General features: G+C 40.3%; 1 protein-coding gene across 1 annotated transcript in view; it reads left to right on the plus strand.

The window, feature by feature from the left end:
* The window catches only part of brca2 (BRCA2 DNA repair associated), a 144,394-nt gene that overhangs the window by 109,922 nt on the left and 12,772 nt on the right, over positions 1 to 21,700 (plus strand). Inside the window, exons 22-24 of the mRNA XM_043692705.1 lie at positions 8,959 to 9,180; positions 14,423 to 14,561; positions 20,887 to 21,143. Coding sequence (XP_043548640.1) covers positions 8,959 to 9,180; positions 14,423 to 14,561; positions 20,887 to 21,143 — 618 coding nt within the window. The remainder of the gene's footprint in view (positions 1 to 8,958; positions 9,181 to 14,422; positions 14,562 to 20,886; positions 21,144 to 21,700) is intronic.

Genomic DNA, 21,700 nt, shown 5'->3' on the forward strand with positions numbered 1-21,700 from the left:
AGGTTTTTGTTGCAAACGTTTCGTCCCCTGACTAGGCGACATATCAGTGCTTGGGAGCCTCCTTCGAAGCGCTTCTTTGGTGTTTCCTCCGGTGTTTATAGTGGTCTGTCCCTGCCGCTTCCGGTTGTCAGTTTCAGCTGTCCGCTGTAGTGGTTGGTATATTGGGTCCAGGTCGATGTGTTTGTTGATGGAGTTTGTGGATGAATGCCATGCCTCTAGGAATTGTTTGTTGATGGAGTTTGTGGATGAATGCCATGCCTCTAGGAATTGTTTGTTGATGGAGTTTGTGGATGAATGCCATGCCTCTAGGAATTGTTTGTTGATGGAGTTTGTGGATGAATGCCATGCCTCTAGGAATTGTTTGTTGATGGAGTTTGTGGATGTATGCCATGCCTCTAGGAATTCCCTGGTTGTTCTCTGTCTGGCTTGCCCTATGATAGTAGTGTTGTCCCAGTCGAATTCATGTTGCTTGTCTGCATCAACTAGCCACGAAACGACACGACCAGCTATCCTTGTAGCCACACACACAGACAACAAGCAATATGAATTCTACTGGGACAACACTACTATCATAGGGCAAGCCAGACAGAGAACAGCCAGGGAATTCCTAGAGGCATGGCATTCATCCACAAACTCCATCAACAAACACATCGACCTGGACCCAATATACCAATCACTACAGCGGACAGCTGAAACTGACAACTGGAAGCGGCAGGGACAGACCACTATAAACACTGGAGGAAACATCAAAGAAGCGCTTCGCAGGAGGCTCCCAAGCACTGATGATGTCGCCTAGCCAGGGGACGAAACGTTTGCAACAAAAACTTCCAGCTCGGCGAACAGAACCACAACAATGAGCACCCGAGCTACAAATCTTCGCACAATCTTTCAGGAATGTTATCAGAAGTGAGCCATCTTTAGGTGATAATAAGGCAATGGTGTTAGCTTGAAGAAAAAGATTGACTTTGACTTTGAAGAAAATTTGAGTAAGGGATGGATTTCTGGAACTCTGAATCTAAGCATCTAAAGAAGTCCAAAAATACTCTTACAATCAAAATCAGGATAACACAAGGATAACACAGATAATAATAGAGGAGCATGAATAACTTGCATTGCTGTGGAGAGATAGGAAAAAGACAAGAGCTTGGAGGCTTTGAAAGCTTGAAATCAAGATATTATTTAATCAGGAGTCAGTGTAAGTCAATAGGATTGGGTGAACTGGACTTAATGCAAGTCAAGACAAGGATAGTGGAATTTTTGATTTGATTTATTACTTCACACATCGAAATACAGTGAAGGGTATTGTTTTGCGTTGTAGTTTTTATATAAGTGGATTAGCGTAATAGAGTATCGTGTTACAATTGCAGAGAAGGTGTTGGGAATGATCAACTCTAAAATATGAGAGGTCTGCTCTGAAGTCTTACAACAGCAGGGAAGAAGCTGTTCTAAATCTGTTGATATGTGTTTTCAAACTTCTGTTATCTTCTGCGTGGTGGAAGAGAGAACAACTGGCTGGGAATGATCTTTGATTATATTGGCTGCTTTCTCAGTGCAGTGAGAATGACAGAATCAGTGAAGGAGGTTTGTTTGCATGGAGGACTGGGCAGTGTTCACAACTCTAATTTCTTGCAATCTTAGGTAGAGTTGTTAATGCTTGGGATAAAAGTTTAAAAATCTCACAACACCAGGTTATACTCCCAACAGATTTATTTGGAAGCACTCAAAAACTGCATGAATCCATGTAAGATTCTATAAGTCTCTTAGTTAGAAATAGAATCAGTCTGAACATTGGGGCACAGACAGTCTCGCACAGGGCACCTCTCGCCTTCAATGCATTATCTGAGATGAGATGGCACCTATTGTTAAAGTTCATTTGAGAATGTAACTTTTAAAAAAAAAAATGTTCTGGGATTTACATTTGAAAGAACTGAAACCAACATGGTCATTCTAAAAGATGAGAGACTTAGCAAACAATCCATGCCTTTTTCAATATATCAGTTAAGTTGCATCACACTGTAACTTTTGCTGGAAATTCTGTGTCTTGCGAACTTACTCCACAACCACCTGATGAAGGAGCAGCGCTCCGAAAGCTAGTGCATCCAAATGAACCTGTTGGACTATAACCTGGTGTTATGATTTTTAAACTTTGTACACCCCAATCCAGCAACGGCACCTCCAAATCATGCTTGCCATAGAACGCTTTCTGTGCCACATCTATAAAAATTGGCTAGAGTCAGAAGTAGAAGTGTTGGTGTGCTTCCTACTCGGAACCTGAAGCCCTTGGCCATCTCCCTCAGCACCATTGATACAGAGAGGGGCGTAACCTCCACTCCACTTCCTGAAGTCAATGACCAGCTCCTTCATTTTGTTGACGTTGAGGGAGTGATTGTTGTGTTTACACCATGCTATTAAGCGCTCTATCTCTTCTCATCATTGTTTAAGATTCAACCCATTCCAGTGGTGTTATTAGCAAACTTGCAAGTGGAGTTAGAACAGAATTTGGCCATGCAGTCAAGAGTATGTAACGACTATAGTAACGGACTGAGTGCACAGCCTTGTAGGGCACCAGTATTTAGAATTATCGAGGTGGATGTTTTATCTATCCTTACTGATTGCAGTCTGGAGGTTAGGAATTCTAGGGCCTCTGACTTTGGAGGTGAATTTGATTGGAATTATGGTGTTGAAGGCAGCCTTAGTAAATAGGTGCCTGATATAGGTGTCCTTGTTATCCAGATGTTTCAGAAATTAGTGTAGGGCCTGGGAGATGGCGTCTACTGTTGGATTTTTATGACAGTAGGCAAATTGTAGTAGAAATTGTCAGTCTTGGAGGCTGGAGTTGATGTATGCCATTACTAACCACCTGAAACTGGAGTGTAAATAGACAGAAGTCATTGTCCATATTGTCACAAATGACATAGGTATAATGATTTGGTCCTGCATTGACAATGAAGGGGAGGCAATGGCCTAGTGATATTATTGCTGGACTGTTAATTCAGAGACACCAGTCATATTCTGGGGACCCATGTTCGAATTCTGCCATAGCAGATAGTAGAATTTGAATTTGGGAAATAGACTTAAGAATCTAAATGATGATCATGAATTGATTGTCCATTGTCAGAAAAGCCCACCTGGTTCACTTATGCCCTTCAGATAAGGAAACTACTATCCTTACCTGGTCTGGACTACATATGACTCCAGACTCTTAACTGCCCTCTGGGAAAATAGGGATTGCACTAAATGCTGGCCTAGTGAACAATTCCATTCATGAATTTTTTAAAAATTCAGGGCGTTGGTTAGTAAATTTAAAAGCAGAACCTTTCAGGGTAGTAATCTCAGGATTATTCTCTTGGTTACATGCTACTGAGGCTAGGAACGGAGACACAGTACAATTGAATATATGGCTATAGAGGTGGAGTGGGGGAAGGACTTCTGACATGTGGATCATTGGGATGTTTTCCACGGAATGTGGGACCTGTGCAAGAAGGGTGTGTTACCTGAATGGAGGGATGCCAACATCCTGACAGGGAGGCTTGATAGTGCCATACTGTTGGGTTTAAACTAGTGTGGCAAAGGCGTGCGAAGCAGATCACTAAATATAGAGACTGGGGAATAGCTTGAGACTAAGGCAAACAAAGCTAAGAGGAAGAGCAGTCAAGGAGTGGGGTTACTGAGTTCAGTGGAACTGGAGGCTTGGCCTACATTTACTTGGGTGCACAAAGTATAATAGGTGCAATGGATGAACGTAAAGCCTGGATTAATGCATGCAGTTAAGATGTTGCTGTCACAGAGACATGGTTGAAAGAAGGACTGGATTGGCAGCTCTACCATCCACGATATTAATGTTTTAGATGATTCAAAGGAGGAAGCAAAAGAGGTGGGAGTTGCATTACTAGCATTACTAGGGGGCTTATCGCAGCTATGTTGAGAGGGTACACCCTGAAGGGACCTTGCAGTGAGGCATGATGGATAGAGCTCAGAAGTAGTACAATGTTGAGACTACTACTGACCTAGCTGTCAGCAGGACATAGATGAAGACATATCTGGTCAGATTCTGGAAAGACATGAAAGTAACAGGGTTGTGGAGGCGATTTTAACTTCCCCCATATTGACTGGAACTCCCTTTTGTGTCCAATTACAAAATTGGAACAGTAGCCAAACCATGGACAGCAAGGGAAATTGAGGAGAGTACTTGATCCAAGGAATGGGCATAGAAATTCGCCAAAGACACTAGCAGACCAGAGGACTGGGAGTAGTTAGATTTTAGCAAAGGATGACAAAGGAATTGGTTAGAATCATAGGAAGTACAGGGAGGTAAAGGCCATTCAGCCCTATGTATCTGCTCTGCCTAGTGTGTCACAAGTCTGTTACTGTAATAAATGAAACTAAATGTGATATTTGAGCAGTCAACTCATCTGAAAAATGGGGGTGTGGCATGGAATTGTTTGTCACATTGAAGTGTGTTGTTACTGAAAAGTTTGGGAACCACTGTGTTAGACCATAACTTTCCATTAGACTTGATGGAAATTATAAGTTTCAAGGAGGAAGTAATGTGGAGATGGGAAGAGGTGTAGGGAGGAAATGCTAGAGTTTGAAGTTTAGCTGACTGAAGGCATGCCCACCTCTGGTGGAACAACTATAATTGGAAATGCACAAGAGGTCATAATTACAGGAACACATATCTTAAAGGGTTGGAGGCGATAACATAGGTGGGGATGAGTAAGGTTGTAGAGGGTTTTCAAATCAAGGATGAAAACTTTAAGATCAAGGTATGAGCTGACTGGGAGGGAAGGTAATTCCGAGACCATATAGGTAAAAGCAAATGGAACTTAGTGTGAGCCACAACACTGGTAGATGACCTCAATTTTATTGAGGGTAGAATGTGGGAGAGCAGCCAGGAGTATGTTGGAATACAGAAAACAAAGACATGAATGAGGGTTTCAGCAGCAAATGAGGCAAAGTCTGTCAATGTCAGGAAGATAGAAACAGTCTTATTGTTGATGCACCTCTGACATCAAATATATAATGTTCTTAGAAAATGTCAACCCTTTTAAAATCCTTTTAAAATTAGGAATAGACCTGAGTGGTCAGCCTTTACCTACCAGGTGCGCGAATTGGTAGGAAGTAGATGAGTTAATTAGAATTATTCTTTTCACTCCTGTTCAGGCATTTGTTTTGCTTAGTTTGTAAGAGAAATGGCATTTAAAGTTGATTACTTTTCATCAGAAACCTATTTCTCCCGATAGGTGCTTTCTGACCTGCAGGGTTTTCCCACATTTTCATTTTTGTTTCAAATTTCCAGCATCCATGTAATTTTGTATTAGTGTGTGATAAACAAACTTTTTTTTACTACTTTTAGTTGACATTATTTTCTCCAAAACACCCTATTAAAATGATGTGTCTAAAGGTTTTATTTTTGCATAATTATCCCAATTTCAAAATTGTAGTGTAGCTGGGCTGACAAGTTTTGTTGGGATTGAATTTATTTTTTTCTGAAATGTTTTCTATTTTCAATAACCAAGAGCTTTTTTGTGAAAAACACAATACATTTAACTCTTTAAGGTAAATATCCTTTCAAGTGCTTGAAATATTAACTCGCGTTGGTTTATTTCATCAGTTCCATTTCCAGGTCGAAAAAATGTTGAAACTTTCACAAGTTCAGTCCTTCACATGTTCCCTGGCCAACATCTCTTGTCTCTGGCTTGCTGCAGTGCTCCAGTGAAGTTCAGTGCAAGATGGAAGAACAGCACCTCATTTTCCACTTTCAGGACTCTGAGTTCAATAATTTTAGGGCTTGAAAGTCTTCTCCTATGTCCTTAACCCAACCACCATACACCTGGCCTTGTCATCACATGGGTTGCTACCGCAGCCAACCCATTGTCAGTTATTAATGGTCACCATTAGCTGCTGTTGATTCTCTCAGGTTGATCATTACCTATTTTTCTGTCTGCCCACTGTTTAGAACACAACAGTACAGCATAGTATAGGCCTTTGGCCCTCGCTGTTGTGCCAACCTTTTATCCTACTCTCTGGTCAAATAGGCTCTGTAGACTTCATTTTGCTATCATTGATGTGCCTATCCAAAAGTCGCTTAAATATCCTTAATGTGTCCAACTCTACTATCACTGCTGGCAGTGCATTCCATGCACCCACCACTTTCTGTGTAAAGTACGAACTTCTGACATCTCCCTTAAACCTTCCTCCAATCACCTTAAAATTACACCCCCTTGTAATAGCCTTTCTGCCCTGGGAAAAAGTCTCTTAGTATTTCTATCTATGCCACTTGTCTTGTCTATCAAGTCACCTCTCATCCTCCTTTGCTCCAATGAGAAAAGCCCGGCTCCCTCAACCTTTCTTCATAAGACATGTCCTCCAGTCCAAGCAGCATCCTGGTAAATCTCCTCTGCACCCTCTCTAAAGTTCCCACATCTTTCATATAATGAGGTGACAAGAACTGAACTCACTATTCCAAGTGTGGTCTGATCAGGTTTTATAGAGCTGCAGCATAACATCTTAAACTCAATCAGCTGCTAATGAAAGCCAACACACCATCTGCCTTCTTAACAATCCTGTCAACTTAGATGGCAACTTTGAAGGACCCTATAATCCCTCTGATCCTCCACAGTGCCAAGAATTCTGCCTTTAATCCTGTATTCTGTATTCAAATTCAACCTCCTAAAATGAATTACTTGACAGTTTTCCAGATTGAACTTCATCTGCCACTTATCAGCCCAGTTCTGCATTATGTCAATGTCCCATTGCAACCTACAACAGACTTCCACCCTATCAACTACTAAATCAACCTTCATGTCATCAGCAAACTTATTAACCCACCCTTCTACTTCCTCATCTAAGTAATTTATAAAAATCACAAAGAGCAAAGGTTCCCAGAACTGATTCCTGCAGAACACCACTGGTCACTCAGCTGCAGGCTGAATACTTTCCATCTGCTACCACCCTCTGTCTTCTTTAGGCCAGCTAATTCTGTTTCCAGACAGACCGGTTTCCCTATATCCCATGCATCCCTACTTTGAGCCTATCATGGGGAACGTTATCAAATGCCTTGCTAAAATCCATGTACACCACATCCACTTCTCTACTTTCAATGTGTTTTGTCACATCCTTAAAGAATTCAGTAAAGGATTGTGAGGCATGACGTGCCCTCACAAAGCCATGCTGACTATCACTAATCCACGACTATGTTTTCCCAAGTCATACTAAGTCCTGTATCTCAGAATCCTCTCCAATAATTTGGGCGGCATGGTGGCACAGTGGTTAGCACTGCTGCTTCACAGCGCCTGAGACCCGGGTTCAATTCCCGCCTCAGGCGACTGACTGTGTGGAGTTTGCACATTCTCCCCGTGTCTGCGTGGGTTTCCTCCAAGTGCTCCGGTTTCCTCCCACAGTCCAAAGATTTGCAGGTCAGGTGAATTGACCATGTTAAATTGCCCGTAGTATTAGGTAATGGGTAAATATAGGGGTATGGGGGGGTTGCGCTTCGGTGGGTCGGTGTGGACTTGTTGGGCCGAAGGGCCTGTTTCCACACTGTAATGTAATCTACTCTAATTTACCCACCACAGACGTAAGACTGATCTGTCTCTAATTACCAGGATTATCCGTATTCCCTTTCTTGAACAAGGAAAGAACATTTGCCACCCTCCAATCATCTGGCACTACTCCAGTGGACAGTGAGGACGCAAAGATCATCGCTAAAGCACAGCAGTCTCTTCCCTCATTTCCTGTAGTAACCCCTCTGTCTGGCAGAGGGTACTTATCTATCTTTATATTTTTCAAAATTTTCAGCATATCTTCCTCCTTAACGTCAAGTTGCTTGAGCATGTCAGCTTGTTTCACACTGTCCTGAGAAAGGTCAAGGTCCCTCTCAGTAGTGAATACTGAAGCAAAGTATTAATTACGGACCTCCCTAACCACCTCCAAATCCAGACACAAGTTCCCTCCATTATCCCTGATCGGCCCTACCCTCACTCTGGCCATCCTCTTGTTCATCACATAAGTGTAGAATGCCTTGGGGATTTCCTTAATCCTCCCCACTAAAGCTTTTTCATGCCCTCTTCTAGCTCTCCTAAGTCTATTCTTCAGTTCCTTCCTGGCTATCATGTAACCCTCTCGAACCCTGTCTGATCCTAGACTCCTCAACTTAAGTAAACTTCCTTCTTCTTGACTAGATGTTCCACATCTCATCACCCAAGGTTCCTTCACCCTACCATCCCTTCCTTGCCTCAGTGGGACAAACCTATCCAGCACTATGAGCAAGTCCTCCCTAAACAACCTCCATATTTCTGTTGTGCATTTCTGAGAAGATCTGTTCCCAGTTTAGCCTCTTTGTCTCTCCATCTCCATCAATGGATTGGTCCTACCCCTCCCCCACCCAATGTTCAGTATGTATACCAACCTTTTCCTGGATACAATCAGTTTTGAAAAAGGGTCACTGGACCAAGAGTGTTGTTTTCTCTCCATGGATGCTGTCAAACCAACTGAGTTTTTCCAGCAATTTCTGTTTGTGTTTCTGATTTTCAGCAATGAGTTTTTTTTTGGTTCAGACGGATCGGCCTACTTATCTTGATATAAAGACTCTCACATAAACCTTGATACAAATATATTTTCCTTATGGTTTTTGGTTTTACATTTGATAAAGGGGTGACTATTAAGAATATTGATGTAATTTTTCTAGTGTTTCTTCTGTGTCATCCAGATATCAGTAGTAAGGCAAATGGGGAGTCTAGAACACAAATAAAATGGGGTAATTCGACTGACTGGATTGTTCTTCAGAGAACCTACAGTCTGGATGGATGAAAATGCCGTTCTACCATTACCACTTTGGTTTCTTTCCTGCAAGGTCCATCATTTGCTGCTTTAGCTGGTACTATAGAAATATAATACTGTTGATCTTTTCTTACAACATAAAGATTCATGTAACTTATCCTCACGTAAAATAAAATATTTTTAATTTTGTGGACTTTTATGTGGAAACCCACTCATTTTTCTTCCAAAATAGTTTATATGTTAAGTATCTGGCGCCCAGTTGCTGATCTACGTTGCCTCTTGAAGGAGGGTGGAAGATATTGTATCTATTATTTGACCACATCATCATACAAGAATCGGCTAAACCATGCTGATCTGCAGTTGACTGCCACAAAGAAAACTAGATACCAACAGCTGCAGGTAAAAAGTAATTTAAACAAATTGAATTGAAGTGTACTTCGTTTTTTGTTGACACCATTTTATAAATTTCTCCCTGCATAAATTAAACAATGATAGAAGCACTGTTAAACACAATAGACTGCTTGGTCATATTTGTTGTTGAGAGTAATTTAAGATTTTTTTTGTATCATAGTTTTATATTTTGTTGAAATTTTAAAAAACCTTGATCTGTTGAGCATTTTAGGCCGAAGAGTGTGGAAGAGAAAAACTATATAATTCAGAATCACAAACTTGATAGCTTGATGCACACTACTGACATACCCAATTCTGTTAAATATTATGAAGTTCTTATTATGAACGTAATAAACATTTCAACCTCTTAATATTGTGATGAAACTAACCCTATTCAGACTATACCTTGAGTACTGATTTCAGATCAGACACTTCACTATCTCCAATAAATAATCGTTTGTATTAGTGATCAGAATTATTACAAAAGGTTGTTTTTAAAAAAAATCCTAGTTCTTTTAACTTTGAAAGGAAGCATCGAAGAGGGGTTCTTGAACAGATGAATCTGTTTGAAATTTCTGACTAGCAATGTGTGTGGCTTGCACAACACCATTTTAGTATTATGCATGTATCTTGGTTGAAAATGTTTACCTACTCTCCTGACAGTACAGGAAAATGTACTTTACTTTGATTATCCACCATCAGTACCCAAAAAAGAAAGGCACTGCATGATTAAAAAACTTAGCTTTTTCATTTTTGCTGCAATAAAAGGCATTCCAGTGAAAATTCATTTTATTTTTCTTATGAAACAAACTAATCTATTTTTGAGCGCAAATTGGAAATCACAACTTAAAGTGGCAATAGCCTTTTTGGAGAGAAACATTTAATATTTTATTTCTTGATCTTTCATCAGAATGGAGGGTTTGACCCTGCCTTTCGGAGAGATGTATAGAACATTCTTAATAGTTTTTAATCTTTGTTCCTTCCATTATCTCTTTCTGCAGTACATTGATGTCCTGCTCTTGTTCCAGATTGGGAAATGTCATTCCCTCACGTTCCCATTTTCCATCTATTACTCTTCCCTATCTCTGTGTCTATTTCCATTTTTGTGTAGACTGGAAGCCAATATCTGCTATAAGCCAATGAACCTTCACTGCCATTTGATTATATTCCTCGTGCCTTGTTTCTTGTCAGGAATCTATACAATTCTTCTAGTTTATCCAATGCATTTGTATCTGCTCTGAGTTTTTAAAACAATAATCAGCGCTTGCTCTGTCATTTTCAAGGATTCCATCCCATTGGGGCTAATGGGGCCCTCAGTTTTGTCCATCCCACTTCCTGTGCTTTGATGCTGTTCTCTTTCAACATTTCATCCCTCCTTCCCTTCCTTTCCCCATCCTTCCAGTCACAAGCTTGGGTCCCATCATCATCTACCCAGCAGCCTCCACATCCGAACAATTATCCTTAACCATTTATGGCATCGCCAGTGCAATTTCACCACCAAATGCATCTTCTGCACTCATCCTGCTTCAGCTATGACATCAGATTGAATGGTCCCATCACTATTTACTTTATCATTCATTCACTCCTGCCTTTCAACCTATCATACGCATCCCTTTTTGGTACTTTACATCCCAACTACTGCATTTGCATAAAAACAGTTTTACTTTTAACAAATAAAAGTTGGTGACTCAAAGCATTAATGCTTTTTCCTCCCACTGCAAATGCTACCTGACTTACTGACTAGATCAACCTTTTTTTAAACAAATTCCTATCATTCATCATGTTCTGCTTTGTTATTATTTTGTAATCTTGGATGAAATAATTTGAATAATATACACATGTATATGCTGTGTGAATGAATATTGAAATTAATGCTCAATAACTGGGCTGACTACTCATTTTGCATTTATGAACTAAAAATGCAATTAACCGTGTGCTTACAGTATTTAGCATACTGTGATAATACTATTCTAGGTATCTAAAATAAAAATGGAAATAGTGAATTTTAAAAGTTGAAGTAAAGCTTTAAATAGGACATGTGGCTCCAGGTTCGAAGAACAAAGAAAATTTACAGCCCAGGAACAGGCCCTTCGGTCCTCCAAGTCTGAGTCAATCCAAATGTACTGTCTAAACCTGTCGGTCAAATCCTAAGCATCTGTGTCCCTCTGCTCCCCACCTACTCATGCATCTGTCCAAACGCATCTTAAATGAATTTACCGTGCCTGCCTCTACCACCTCTGTTGGCAATGCGTTCCAGACGCCCACCACCCTCTATATGATGTACTTGCCGCGTGTATCCCCCTTTTAAACTTTCCACCTCTCACCTTGAAAGTGTGACCTCTCGTTATTGAATCCTTCACCCTGGGAAAAAGCTTGTCTCTATCCACCCTGTCTATACCCTTCATGATTTAGTAAACTTCAATCAGGTCCCCCCCCCCATCTCCTTTTTCCTAATGAAAATAAACCTAACCTACTCAATCTCTCTTCATAGCTAGCACCTTCCATACCAGGCAACATTCTCGTAAACGTTCTCTGCACCCTCTCCAAAGTGTCCACATCCTTTTGGTAATGTGGCGACCAGAACCGTACACAGTATTCTAAATGTGGCCGAGCCAATGTCTTGTACAACGTTAACATGATTTGCCAGCTCTTATACTCGATACCCTGTCCAATGAAGGCAAGCATACTATGTGCCTTCTTGACCACTCTATCCATCTGTGCAGCAACCTTCAGGGTACGATGGAGCTGCACTCCCAGATCTCTCTGCCCATCAAGTTTTCCCAAGGCTCTTCCGTTCATTGTTTAATTTGCTCTAGAATTAGTCTTGCCTGAATGCATCACCTCACATTTGTCTGGATCGAAATGCATATGCCACTCTCCAGTCTATCTATATCCTCCTGTATTCTTTGACAGTCCCTTATGCTTTCTGCTACTCCACCAACCTTCGTGCCATCTGCAAACTTGCTGATCATACCAACAGTGCCCTCTTCCAAATCATTTATGTATATCACAAACAACAGTGGCCCCAAAACTGACCCCTGTGGAACATGAATGGTCATCTTTCTCCACTTCGAGAAACTCCCTTCAACTACTACTCTCTGTCTCCTGTTGCTCAACCAGTTCTTTATCCACCTAGCTAGAACACCCTGCACACCACGTGACTTCACTTTTTCCATTAGTTACCATGGGGTACCTTATCAAATGCCTCACTAAAGTCCATGTGTATGACATCAACAGCCCTTCCTTCATCTATCAACTTGTTAACTTCCTCAAAGAACTCTATTAAGTTGGTAAGGCACGATCTCCCCCGCACAAAACCATGTTGCCTATCACTGATAAGCCCTTTCTTTTCTAAGTATAAATAGATCCTATCCCTCAGTACCCTCTCCAGCAACTATCCCACCACTGACGTCAGGCTTACTGGTCTGTAGTTACCCGGAATATCCCTACTACCCTTCCTGTACAGGGGCCAACATGAGCAACCTTCCAGTCGTCCAACACCTCACCTGTATTTAAGGATGCCACAAAGATATCTGTCAGGGCCCCAGCTATTTCCCCCCTCAGCAACCTGGGATAGATCCCATCCGGTCCTGGGGATTTGTCTACCTTAATAACCTCTAGCCTACCCAACATATCTTCCCTGCATATGTCAGTGTGATCCAGACTAGTCAAACTTCTATCTGTAATCTCAAGATTCATCATGTTCTTCTCCTCAGTGAACACTGATGCAAAGTAATCATTCAGAATCTCACCCATTCTCTCAGATTCGACACACAGCCTTCCTTCATTATTCTTTAGTGGACTAATCCTTTCTCTAGTTACCCGCTTGCTGCTTGTATAAAGAATAAAATGCTTTTGGATTCTCCTTAATTCTGCTTGCTAAAGCTATTTCTTCATGACCCCTTTTAGCCCACTTGATTCCTCGTTTAAGACTTGTCCTACTCTTCCGATATTCCTTCAGGGCCTGTTCTGTTCTTAGCTGCTTAGACCTTATATACGCCTCCCTTTTCCTCTTGGTTAGTCGTACAATTTCTCCTGTCATCCACGGTTCACGAATCTTGTCCTTCCTATCCTTTACCTTCAACAGGACATGCCTATCCTGCACTATCTTTAACCTATCTTTGAAAGCCTCCCACATATCAAATAGCTGTGTCCAATCCACATTTCCGCACTCCTACCTAATTTTGATATAATTTGCATAGGCCCAGTTTAGTACTCTTCCCTTAGGACCACACTTTTTTTTAATCTACAAGTATTCTAAAACTTATAGAATTGTGGTCCCTGTTCTCAAATAAATCTTCCACCTGTCCTGACTCGTTCCCCAGTACCAGGTCCAATATGGCCCCTTCCCTCGTTAGACTATTTACATACTGCTCTAGAAAACTGTCCTGGACGCTTCTTAAAAAAGTCTACCCCATCCAGACCTCTGACACTCAGTGTATCCCAGTCAATGTTGGGAAAATTAAAATCTCCCATCACCACTACCCTATTGCCTCTACATCTTTCCATAATCTGTTTACCTATTTGTTCTTCTACCTCACACTCACTGTTGGGAGACCTGTAATACAGCCCCAACATTGTAACTGCACCCTTCTTATTTCTCAGCTTCACCCATAATGCCTCACTACCTAAGACCTCCATAGAGTCGTGCTTCAGCGCAGCCGTGATATTATCCCCGACCAGCAATGCAAATCCACCCCCACCCCCTTTTTCTCTCCCTGTCCTGTCTGAAGCGTCTATATCCTGGAACATTTAGTTGCCAATCATCATGCCCTTCCTTTAACCAAGTCTCTATGATTGCAATAATGTCAAACTCCCAGGCACCAATCCAAGCTCTAAGTTCATCTCCCTAACACACTCGTTTGCATTAAAGTAGATGCATTTCAGGCCACCAGTTCTTTTGCGCTCATCTGCTCTCTGCCTACTCTTCCCTCTATTAATGCTATCTACATGATTCTTACAGTCTCCAGTCTCCCCCTTGCTGCCCACTTGTTTTCTCTTTTGGTTCCCAGTCCCAGTTCAAATTAGTAAACGTTAACTTCCTGACTTTGTCCCAATTTTTTTTTTTTGCATGTGGTGATCATTACATAGAACAGACTCCTAAATAATGCAGAAAAGGCAGAAACCCTCAGTTTACTTAAGAGCTAACAGATGATAGCCAATTTGGATTGGTAGACTAAAAATTTAACAAAAGTCTTCCTTATCTATAAATGTGTTCATATTTTGCAATATATTTTGTTCTTTGTTTCAGCCATCTCCCGAAGTGTTGGAAAAACTCTATCAACCGAGGCAGGCAGTGGCCTTTAGAATGCTCGTTGATCCATTCTTTAGAGCCTTTTGCAAGGAGGTGGACTTAGCAGGATATGTGATCCACATTTTGGGAAAATCAGGTACAATAATAATGGGACTACTTTTACCAGATTTAAAGCATGAAACTGAAGATGACCAATTTGGTTATTTCACAGAATATATTTGTGTTTTATTTATATTATAAACCCATTTTTTTGTTTTTATGGAAGGAGGTGACTCCTGATTGAAGCAAAATAGTTTTGAAGGTCAATTATTTTGTTAAATAAAACTTAAAATTTGTTTCCAAGACTTACAAATTCCTAATAACTGAGTTTCCATCTTCAGGCTTGGATGCGATTTGAGAGGAAACTAAGGGTAGTGTGTGCTGTTATTTATTAAACGAAATAGTGGATTATTCTAAAAATTTATGTTAAAATTCTTGTTTCAGGTTAATATTTATTATGTCTATCTTGAAGAATCTATCGCTTTTCATGAAGTGACCTCATAAAGAAAAAATTTGTTTATATTAACTTTAATTCTAATTGTAAGTTTGCTTTGTATTAAAAAGTGCCCGAATTTTAAAAAAAAAACTCAATTAGCAAAATGCTACAAACAAATTTTGAAAAAAATTAAATGGTTATTCGTACATCTATTTCAAGACTATTTCAACGAGCACCTTGGAACTTTGTTTATGTTTGATAAACATAAATGAAGTGTGAGTTTTGAGAAGATTTGTAGCTTAGGTTGAGGTTTTGGATGTAGGTTTGCCCCCTGAGCTGGAAGGTTAGTTTTCAGACTTTTCGTCACCATACTAGATTAGATTAGATTACATTAGATTACATTACAGTGTGGAAACAGGCCCTTCGGCCCAACAAGTCCGCACATACCCGCCGAAGCGCAACCCACCCATACCCCTACATTTACCCCTTACCTAACACTACGGGCAATTTAGCATGGCAAATTCACCTGACCCTGCACATCTTTGGACTGTGGGAGGCAACCGGAGGAAACTGGGAGACACGGGGAGAACGTGCAAACTCCACACAGTCAGTCGCCTGAGGCGGGAATTGAACCCGGGTCTCTGGCGTTGTGAGGCAGCAGTGCTAACCACTGTGCCACCCTGCCGCCCACTAGGTAACATCATCATTGGGGCAGCACGGTGGCTCAGTGGTTAGCACTGCTATCTCACAGCGCCAGGGACCCAGGTTCGATTCCAGCCTCGGGCGATTATCTGTGTGGAGTTTGCATGGTTTCTCCCATGTCTGCATGGTTTTCCTCCAGGTGCTCAGGTTTCCTCCCACAATCCAAAGATGTGCAGATCAGGTGAATATAGCCATACTAAATTGCCAACAGTGTTAGGTACATTAGTCAGAGGGAAATGGGTCTGGGTGGCTTACTCTTCGGAGGGTTGGTGTGTTGTTGGGCCGAAGGGCCTGTTTCCACACTGTAGGGAATCTAATCAGTGAGCCTCCGGTGAAGTACTGGTGTTATGTCCTGCTTTCTGTTTATGTATTAAGGTTTCCTTGAGTAGGTGATGTCATTTCCTGTTATTTTTCTCAGAGGGTGGTAGATAAATGAAGAGATTCGGTGGGTATGGAGTCTTGAAATATCTCAAAGTAACTTACAATAAGATTGAATTGGAAAATCCATTCTATTGAATAAGGTATTCATTTGCGTGCAATAATTTTCTAATAAAATTTGAGTTTGACTGTTTTTTATGTTCTAGAAATTACAGACCAATATAAGAGGCTAATTCCATTACAATGTTTGTTTAATCATAAGAGGTCTGAAAATATTGGCACTCACCTTTTGCTGCAATCCTTTGGAGCTGCCAGCTTTCGGAAAAAAGTTTAAATTTACTGTTGTGTGGAATTGAATTCAGACTTAATTTTGTGGAGTTTACTACTGCCATTATTTCCAGCTGTATCAAATACACCGTAAACTCTTGTATCATTGCATAGCAAGTTCCTAACTTATTTTGTTAACTTGTGTTACCTGTACTTCATCGGTCACGTTATTTCAGTCAGTTTCAACATCATTTCACAAGATAATACAATGTTAATATTTTGCTGTTGCTAGCTTCCCAAATGAATCAATATTCTTGAATATAGAATAACTAACACTAATCTTTTTACCAAAACAAAGAGCTGCAAATGCTAAAATTCTTAAATGGATAAAATGCAAGAAATATTCAGCAGGGCAGGTAGTCGCGTGGAGAGAGTAATGCCAGACTCATGATCACATCTCCCATCCCTAACCAGTAATAAATTTTTCAGTGCTAATCAGCCTAAGGAGATTGACTGCTTCTTGGAACAGGAGTCGAGTAACTTTCCCCTTCCCTGATGACTATTACGGTCTGAAGTTCAGAGTCCAGCCAAGCAACTGATCTGAAAGATGCGGCATATTTTGTGATATTCGCGTGCGTGCGCACACTTCTACAGACACACACCCTCACGCAGACCCTCTCTCATACGCTCACATATGCACTCCCACACACACAGACTTATACCGCTTTACACTAACATGCATACACACTCTCACAAGCACTCATATCTTCTCTCTCTCCCCCCCCAACATGCACACATACACACATAATTTTGTGGGGTGAATTTGTACTTGCAGAATTACATTTTACTTTGCTCAAAAACTGCATGAATCCATGTAGGGTTCTGTAAATCCGTTTTTTAGATTAGAATCAGTCTGACCGTTGTTGCACAGACAACCTCACACCTTCAATGCGTTATCTGGGCCGACGTGACTCCTATTGTTAAAGTTCACTTGACAATGTAACTTTTTTAGAAAAGATTTTGCGATTTACATTTGAAAGAACTAAAACCAACATGGTCATTCTAAAAGATGAGAGACCTAACAAACAGTCCAAGTCTTTTTCAATATATAATTTCAGTTACAAAACACCGTAAACATTTGCTATAAATTCTGTATTTTACAATCTTATTCTCCACAACCACCCGATGAAGGAGCAGTGCTCGGAAAACTAATGCTTCCAAATAAACCTGTTGGACTATAACCTGGTGTTTATGTGTGATTTTTACCTTTGTACACCCCAATCCAACACCGGCATCTCCAAATCATAAATTATTTCAGTTCTGTTAACTACTTAGCTTACCTACTTTTCTTGATTTGCTTCAAGTGCCTGCTGTTGTGGTTGGTAGTGTTTCAAAATAATTTGGTGGGAGGTGGGATAGCATCAGGATAGAGTGCGATACATAGGCAAGTATAGAATAGCAATCATGGCAGTCTAGGAGACTGCAATTATAGTCGAGTTAAGGCACAAGCAGAATGGCAAGGCTGGGTGGCATCTGTTTGAATGCAGGATTTTGAGTACGGCAAATAGGTTGGGGATGTTGATTAGCATATGATATTATTGCTATCAGGAAGACATGCTGGAGGGACAGACTGGCGGATCAGTGTTTTAGGATATAGAATTGTTAGGCAAGATGGAGTTTGTAAACCTGGAGGTGATGCCACAATATTGATTTGAGGAATAAATTACTGCAGTAAGAAAAAGTATCTTAGGTTCCTCAACTGAAGCCATATGTGTAGAACTTAAAACTTAAAAAAAGGCAAATACTTTGAGAGTTGTACAATAGATCCCCAGTTTATCAGGGAGAGATAGAAAGACAGATATGTAGCCATATTGCAAAGAAGTGTTAAATTGTAGAATAATTGGGATTTCAAATCCCCAAAGTGTGTTTTAGTGGGTTTTGAGAAAATTTGTAGTTCAGGTTGAGGTTCTGGGTGTAGGTTTGATCGCTGAGCTGGAAGGTTCATTTTTCAGATGTTTTGTCACCATACTAGGTAATATCATCGGTGAGCCTCTGGATGAAGCGTTGGTGGCATGGCCCACTTTCTATTTGTGTGTTTAGGTTTCCTTGGATTGGTGATGTAGTTTCCTGTGGTGATGTAATTTCCTGTTCTTTTTCTCAGGCATTGGTAAATGGGATCCAAGTCTGTGTTTGTTGATAGCAAAAAGTGTGGTTTGCTTCAAGCCTGATACAGGTAGATGATTCTTCATCCGAAATCCGAAAAGCTTCAAAATCTGAAGTTTTCTCGAAGTTTTTTTCCTCATTAACAAGATTGTTTGGTTGCAAACAGTTAAGTCACCTCCACACCCCGTGTCACTCAGATGCAGTATGGGGGCGTGACCCTGCACTGGCAGGTGTCATTTCTGTTTTGGGGTTCGTAGTACTCACAAGCGTGTCTGCTGATCGATAAGATTTTTTTTCATTTTACCGTTAAACTGTCACTTATTCCAAAATCTGAAAAACTCCAAATTCTAAAAACCAGCTAGTCCCGAGGGATTTCGATAAAGGATTGTGTACCTATACTTTGACTAATTGAATTGCATCTGGAATGTAACACCTGGTACATGCCTTTAAAATAAGAAAGGTAGGGTCAAGGCTATCTCCTTGACATGTTTTAAGGAATTTGGTCTGGTCCCTAACAAACCAGGCTACACTAAAGGTAGTATTGTTCAGTGAGAGAGCATTAATTGATAACCTCATAGCGAAGGGTTCTGATGATGAGCCACTGGACCTGAAACACTGCCTTTGTTTTCTCTTCATAGATGCTGCCAGACTTGCTGAGTTTCTCCAGCAATTTCTGTTTTTGCCTCTTAGTGAAGGTCCATCTTGATAGCAGTGAATATAATAAAACTCACTATTGCATTTAATTTAATGCAGGGCAAATGAGTCCTAGACCAGTATTTTTAACTGAAGTAATGATAATTATGAAAACATGAAAGCAGAGCTAGCTAAAGGTTGATGATGATGATGCAAAGGATCATATTGAGGAGGATTTTTCCAAATTCACAGAATAGATTCATTCCATCAAGAAAGAAGAATCCAAGGGGATGAAACCACCCCCCCACCCCTAATCCGTGATTCACTAAAAATGTTAACAAGCCCACAGGCAATGAATTTAATTGTGTAAAAATGGATGGCAGGTCAGAAGATTGGTGGAGCTTAAGAAACTTCAATAATTGAGATAACGATTTATAAGAAAAGAAAATTTAGTGAAACAGAAAGCTGTCAACCTTCACTTTAGTGGATACAAGAAATATTCCAGAAACAATTCTAAATCTGGAATTGGAAAGAGGGGAGCAACTCAAGAAAAAAAATTACGATTAAAGGGAAATGACACTGAGCAAACTTGCAACTGAAGGGCAAGCCCCCGGGTCCCAATGGACTACTTCCTCAGCTTTCAAGGGAAATGATTAGTGTGCTAGTTGAAGCATTGGTTTTAATTTCCCTCGATCAAGGAAGACTTTATTAGAGTGGAAATATTGGCTAGCTCAATATTCAAAATGGGAGGGTAGACAGAAAACAAACTGCAAGCCAGTTAGCTTGATAAGAAAGTTGTCATAAGCCATGATGTAACACACTATAGCAGGGCACTTAGAAAGGTTCAAGGGACAGTCAAACTGATATGTGAAAGAGAAAGTGGGAAATAATGTTGAGTCAATTTTATTAGAATCCTTTGAGGAAGTGACATAATGTGGATAAAGATGCTTGTCCTGTACTGGATCATCAAACGTAATAGTTGTAATTAAGTGCTCATGATGTCAAGAGTGACACATTGGCATAAATTGAACATTAGCTAACTAACAAGAAACAAAGAATGGACATATTGGGTCATTTCCTGGTTGGCAGGATGGAACTAATAGTATGCTACAGGAATCACTGTTGGCCCTCAACTTTTTACCATTTTTATAAATCATTTAGATACCGAAGATATAATTTCTAGACTTGCTAATGACACAAAGGTAGTTAAAGTAGGTTGCAAAGAGGACATGAAGCTACAAAGGGACATAGATCAGTTAAATAAGTGAACAAGATGAGGTAAATGGAGATAATGCAAAAAAAGTGAAATTGTTCTATGTGGCAGTAAGCAAAAAGATATCTAAATGGTGAGATCTGCAGAGCTGTGAGATATTAAACAAACAGGCTTCACTGCTCTTGCTTTCTTGTCTCCTCTTTTTGGGAAAAAAAGTTACATTTACTATTTCCCAATCTAATAGAACTTTCCTTGAATCAGAGGAATTTTGTGAAGTTAAAACCAATACATCACCCATCTAGCCATTTCTTTTAAGACCCTAGGATGGAATCTTTTGGGACCTGGAATTTTGTCTTATGGAAGAATCTAGAAGTAGGATACTTGCAGTGACATCTCCAAATTGTTCACTTTATCTCACAGCAAACTTATATTTTGGCATCAAATAGATTGTAACATTTTATGTTACTAGAATATTCAATGTACACGACAGCACAATCACAATGGAGATTTATTCCCAATTTCACTTTGGTGGTGCATCAGGCTTTTGAACATGAAAGTCATTAAATTCCAAGAAGCGAAATAATGGAGCTTTAAAGTGCTAATTTATTTATCCTTTACGTTACATTGCAGGTGTACCTACAACTGTGTACCTGGCTGATGAAAACCAGGATCTGGTGGCTGTAAAGATTTGGGGAGGTTTAGGCCAGCTGGTTTTGGAAGATACCATCAAACCAGGTGCCTTGGTTGGTGCAAGCAATTTACAGTGGAAATCATGTAGGTACATGGGTATTCCTACTCTGTCCACTGGGGATCTTTCCAGCTTCTCTGCAAACCCAAAGGAAGGACATCTACAGGAAAAGTACACTCAACTGCAACTTTCTGTTCAGGTAGAACATTTGAAAATTTCTATTTGTATTGTAATCTTGTAGTAGAGTAATATTCTTTACTATAGATGTGATTGACAAGCTCCCTGAATATTATCCTTCTGGTCTAGTTCATGTATTGAGCACTAAGTGGATTCATAAACAGTCTTATCCCATTCTTAAATGACTCTAATTTTCAATTTCGCTTGGCAATGGTCAGGCAGACTGTTACCAGACAACATCTAGTGTTGATAATGTATCTTTAAAGACGTGCTTATCTGGAGCCTTCCAGACAGACATAACACTAAGTTTAAAATGTGTTCAATCAAACACTATTCCATTTAGTATGCTGTCCATCCAGGCAAAGTCTAAAAATTCTTCCAAGCACCTTAAAGCTTTGATATTTAGACAGGTAGACTGATTAGTCAAGTTAGGTCACAAGGCATTCAGGGTGAGCTTGCCAATTGGATGCATAATTGGCTTAATAGAAAGAGACAGTAATAGTGAAGAGTTAATTTTCAGACTGAAAGCCTGTGACCAGAGGGGTTCCATGGGATCAGTTCTGGGTCCTCTCTTGTTTG

This window comes from Chiloscyllium plagiosum, chromosome 6 (assembly GCF_004010195.1).
Source record: "Chiloscyllium plagiosum isolate BGI_BamShark_2017 chromosome 6, ASM401019v2, whole genome shotgun sequence".
Taxonomy (NCBI): domain Eukaryota; kingdom Metazoa; phylum Chordata; class Chondrichthyes; order Orectolobiformes; family Hemiscylliidae; genus Chiloscyllium; species Chiloscyllium plagiosum.